The sequence below is a fragment of the Elephantulus edwardii genome, unplaced genomic scaffold (genome assembly GCF_000299155.1).
Source record: "Elephantulus edwardii isolate Elephantulus edwardi_28Jun2011 unplaced genomic scaffold, EleEdw1.0 scaffold00236, whole genome shotgun sequence".
In the NCBI taxonomy this organism is placed as follows: Eukaryota; Metazoa; Chordata; class Mammalia; order Macroscelidea; family Macroscelididae; genus Elephantulus; species Elephantulus edwardii.
Window position 1 is genome coordinate 3,349,329 of NW_006399986.1, and position 3,596 is coordinate 3,352,924.

At 47.7% G+C, this 3,596-nt stretch overlaps 1 protein-coding gene across 1 annotated transcript in view; it reads right to left on the minus strand.

The window, feature by feature from the left end:
• RCN3 (reticulocalbin 3, EF-hand calcium binding domain) overlaps window positions 1–3,596 on the minus strand; it is a 15,105-nt gene that overhangs the window by 783 nt on the left and 10,726 nt on the right. Inside the window, exon 5 of the mRNA XM_006898664.1 lies at window positions 41–240. Coding sequence (XP_006898726.1) covers window positions 41–240 — 200 coding nt within the window. The remainder of the gene's footprint in view (window positions 1–40; window positions 241–3,596) is intronic.

Sequence of the window (3,596 nt, forward strand, 5' to 3'; positions counted from 1 at the left end):
CACTGGCCACCAGCGTAGGACATGTGGCCCGTCCACACACCTTGTCCGTGTCACTCTCGTGCAGCAGGTGGTTGGCCTCCACAAGCGGCTGGTCCTGGGCCGGCGGCAGCACCCAGTGGCCCACCTCGCTCCTGTCCAGCCGCCCGTCCTTGTTCAGGTCCCGGAAGTCGCGGAACTGCTCCCGCTCGGTCTGCACCCAGGCGGGCTCCTCCTCCCCGGGCTCCTCGGAGTACAGGTCGGCTGGGGCGGGAGAGGGCCAAGGTCAGGGGCAAGGTCGGGGCCGAGACCACGACCCGGGCAGCTCATCCCTCTGCCTCAGTTTCTTCCTTTTCTGTTTAACTGGAGTTACCTTATATATATATTTTATTTTAAATTTTTAGTAAAGCGTCACAAAGAAATTGATTCCATTCATTCATTTGCACGCTTCTCCCTCTAGCACCCCCACAGGTTTCCTTATTTTCAACACGACACTCATTTTTTTAAAATTATTATTATTTTTTTGTGTCTGTACCATCAAATCGGATCTGACCAGTACAGGAGGAGATTGTCCCTCCTTCTACAGCAGAGCATCTGGTGGATTCGAACCGCTCACTTCTGAGATTGCAATACAGCTTCTTGCCACTAGGCCACCAGAGCTCGCCGACATTCTCATTTATAAAGCTCACAAGTGCGTGTATTCACAGTGTGAACAGGAAGCTAACAGGTTCCTAGGTTTGCAACAAGTGCAGAGAGCTCAAGCATTATTTGTATAAAGATTTGGTTACAACAGTTACTGGACCAATAGGCAGTGTCATGATGGATGGAGAGGAGACTGAAATGGTCAATAGCTTCATCCTGCTTGGATCCACAATTAACACCCTTTGTACGAGCAGTCAGGAAATAAGGAGACACATTGCAACGGGAAAATCTACAGTTAGGAACCTTTCCAAATTATCAAGGAGTAGTGATGTCAGTTTGAGGACTAAGGTGCATCTGATTCAGGCCATAGTCTTTCCGATTACTAGCTATGCATCCGAGACCTGGAAAATGAATAAGGTTGACAGAAGAAGAATTGATGCCTTTGAGCTGTGGTGTTGGAGAAGAGCCCTGAACATCTCATGGACGGCCAAGAGAACAAACAGATATGTCTTGGAGAAGGTGCAGACGGAGTGCTCTTTGGAGGCAAGAATGATGAGGCTTTGCCTTAGAGACTTTGGACATGTTATTAGGAGGTGCTACTCCTTGGAGCTGGACATGACGTTGGAAAGGGTGGAGGATTGGTGAAGGAGAGGAAGACCCTCAACCAGGTGGATTGACACGGTGACTGCTGCGATGGGCTCTTGTGTGTCAGGAAGTGTGAGGATGGCGCAGGACAGACAGGGTTCAGATTTCTTGTTCATAGGGTCGCTATGAGTCATACTTGACTCGATGGCACCTAACACCAACACCACCACAAACCACCACCAACAACCACAACATGGTTACAACAAAATTACTTACAGGCTACCATTTCTCAGCATAAAAAAAGAGTGGGTATTTGGGGATCACATCTCACCCCCTGCCCTCCTCTCAATTTGAACTCACAACTCCTCACTGGATTTGGGGGGGGGGCTAAATACTGAAGGAGGCGTCCTGGTGGTGCAGTGCATTGAGTAGTGAGCTGTTCATTAAAAAAGACGTTTTTCCAAATGCACCAGCCACTCCGAAGGCCCAGGTGGGCAGTCTTCTCCTGTTTAGACCGACTGTTGTTAGATGTCATGGAGCAGACGAGGGCTCAGTCACCCCGATGCACGCCCTGCACCTTCCTTGTGAGCTCCGCCACGCGCAAGTCCACGTCTGCAGTCGCCGTGTCGACCCACTTCGCTGACGGTTCCCCTCTTTCACTGACCCTTCACGTTTCCCAGCATCATGTCTATGACGGTCATGCATCATGACTGGTCCCTTCCTGCAATACACCTGAAGAAATTTGTGACAAGGTGTCACCATTCTTTGCCTCTGAGGTGCACACTGCTTGCACTTCCTTTGAGAGAGATCGGCTTAGATCGTGTGTTATGTCTGGCGGTACATGGTGGGAAGCGGTGCTAATCTGGGGTGATTCTGTGCCGGGTACCCGCACGCGCCCGCAGCCCCCCCCCCCCCCCCAAATTGAGGAAATCAAAGACTTTCTGCTCACAGCCCGGCAGAAGGATGCCAAATCTTTCAAGATGGAGAAAAATAAGGATCATGTGAGTTTAAGGTTCGGTGCAGTGGGTATACCTTTATACCCTGGTCATGACAGACCAAGAGAAGGCAGAGAAACTGAAGCCGTCCCTGTCCCCAGGTTTGGCTGTAAAGGAGCTGAAATGAACCAATACAACGATTTGAGCTATAATAATATTTGAGAGACAGGCTTGTTCTTTTATAGTCCACAAGATATTCAATACTGTCCCCCAAGCCCGCAATCAAAAGCATCACTTCTCCCCTCAACAAACGAATGGATAGAGAAGCTGTGTTATATTCACACAATGGAATACTACACTGCATTGAAAAACAAGGAACTCATGCAATATTATATAAAATGGGTGACCCTGGAGGACATTATGCTGAGTGAAATATCTCAGTCACGAAAGGACAAATACTGCATAGGGCCAGTGTTGTAAAACGGGAGTGACATTGCGGTTGGGAGGTAACTGAGAAAAAGGGGAGGAACGATGTATACTGCATTGAAACAGATGAGGGAGAGAACTGTTTAAAAGGGACATATGATTGGGTATTAGTGGACTTGTGGGGAGGGATTGAATAACAGTAAAAGAGTTTTACTTTTCAAGGAGAAGAGTGAATTGGAGGAGAGGGGGTGGGCAGGGAGAAAAGTGCAACAATGAATGAATGGAAATCCTAAGTCTCTGTAAACTTTCATTAAAATTAATTTTAAAGAATAGCACCATTTCTATCTATACCAGTCTTCCTTGTTCGCTAACACTCCCTTACTCTTTTGCTAGCAGTTTAACACTTAATGCACTCTGCCACCAGCGCTACTTTGTAAAAATTTACTTCAAAAATCCAATGAAAAGGGAGCTCTGGTGGCCTAGTGGTAAGAAGCTGCGCTGCAATCCCAGAGGCGTGAGGTTCGAATCCACCAGATGCTCTGCTGGAGGAGGGGCAATCCCCTCCTGTGCCAGTCGGATCCGATTTGACAGCACACAACAACATCAACAACAAACAAAACCCAAAATCATGAAGTGTGGAAGTGGCAGTGGCCGTAGGGACTGAAGCTGGGGGTGCGGAGAAGATAAAAAAAAAAGCCAACAAAAATCAAACCCATGAAGAGTTACTTTGCGTATAAATCAACTTGATAGCAGTGGTTGAATAGGATCCCAAATGCATACACTTTCACCCGTTAGAAAAGTGAAAGCAATTGAAAAGACGATGTCTTGGGTCAGCAGACCTTATCCAACTGCCCAGTTCCATCCTTCCATAATTGCCAAACAGCCAAGCAGAATCATGACCCCATCAAGATAACTGACACTCCAAAATCAATCTCCGTAATAGTCTATGTGTTTCCTACTGCCAAAGGGGCCCTTTAGAGTAGTGAGAGAAGATCTTCACCCTGAAACCTACAGCGTCCCTTTTCAGCAGGA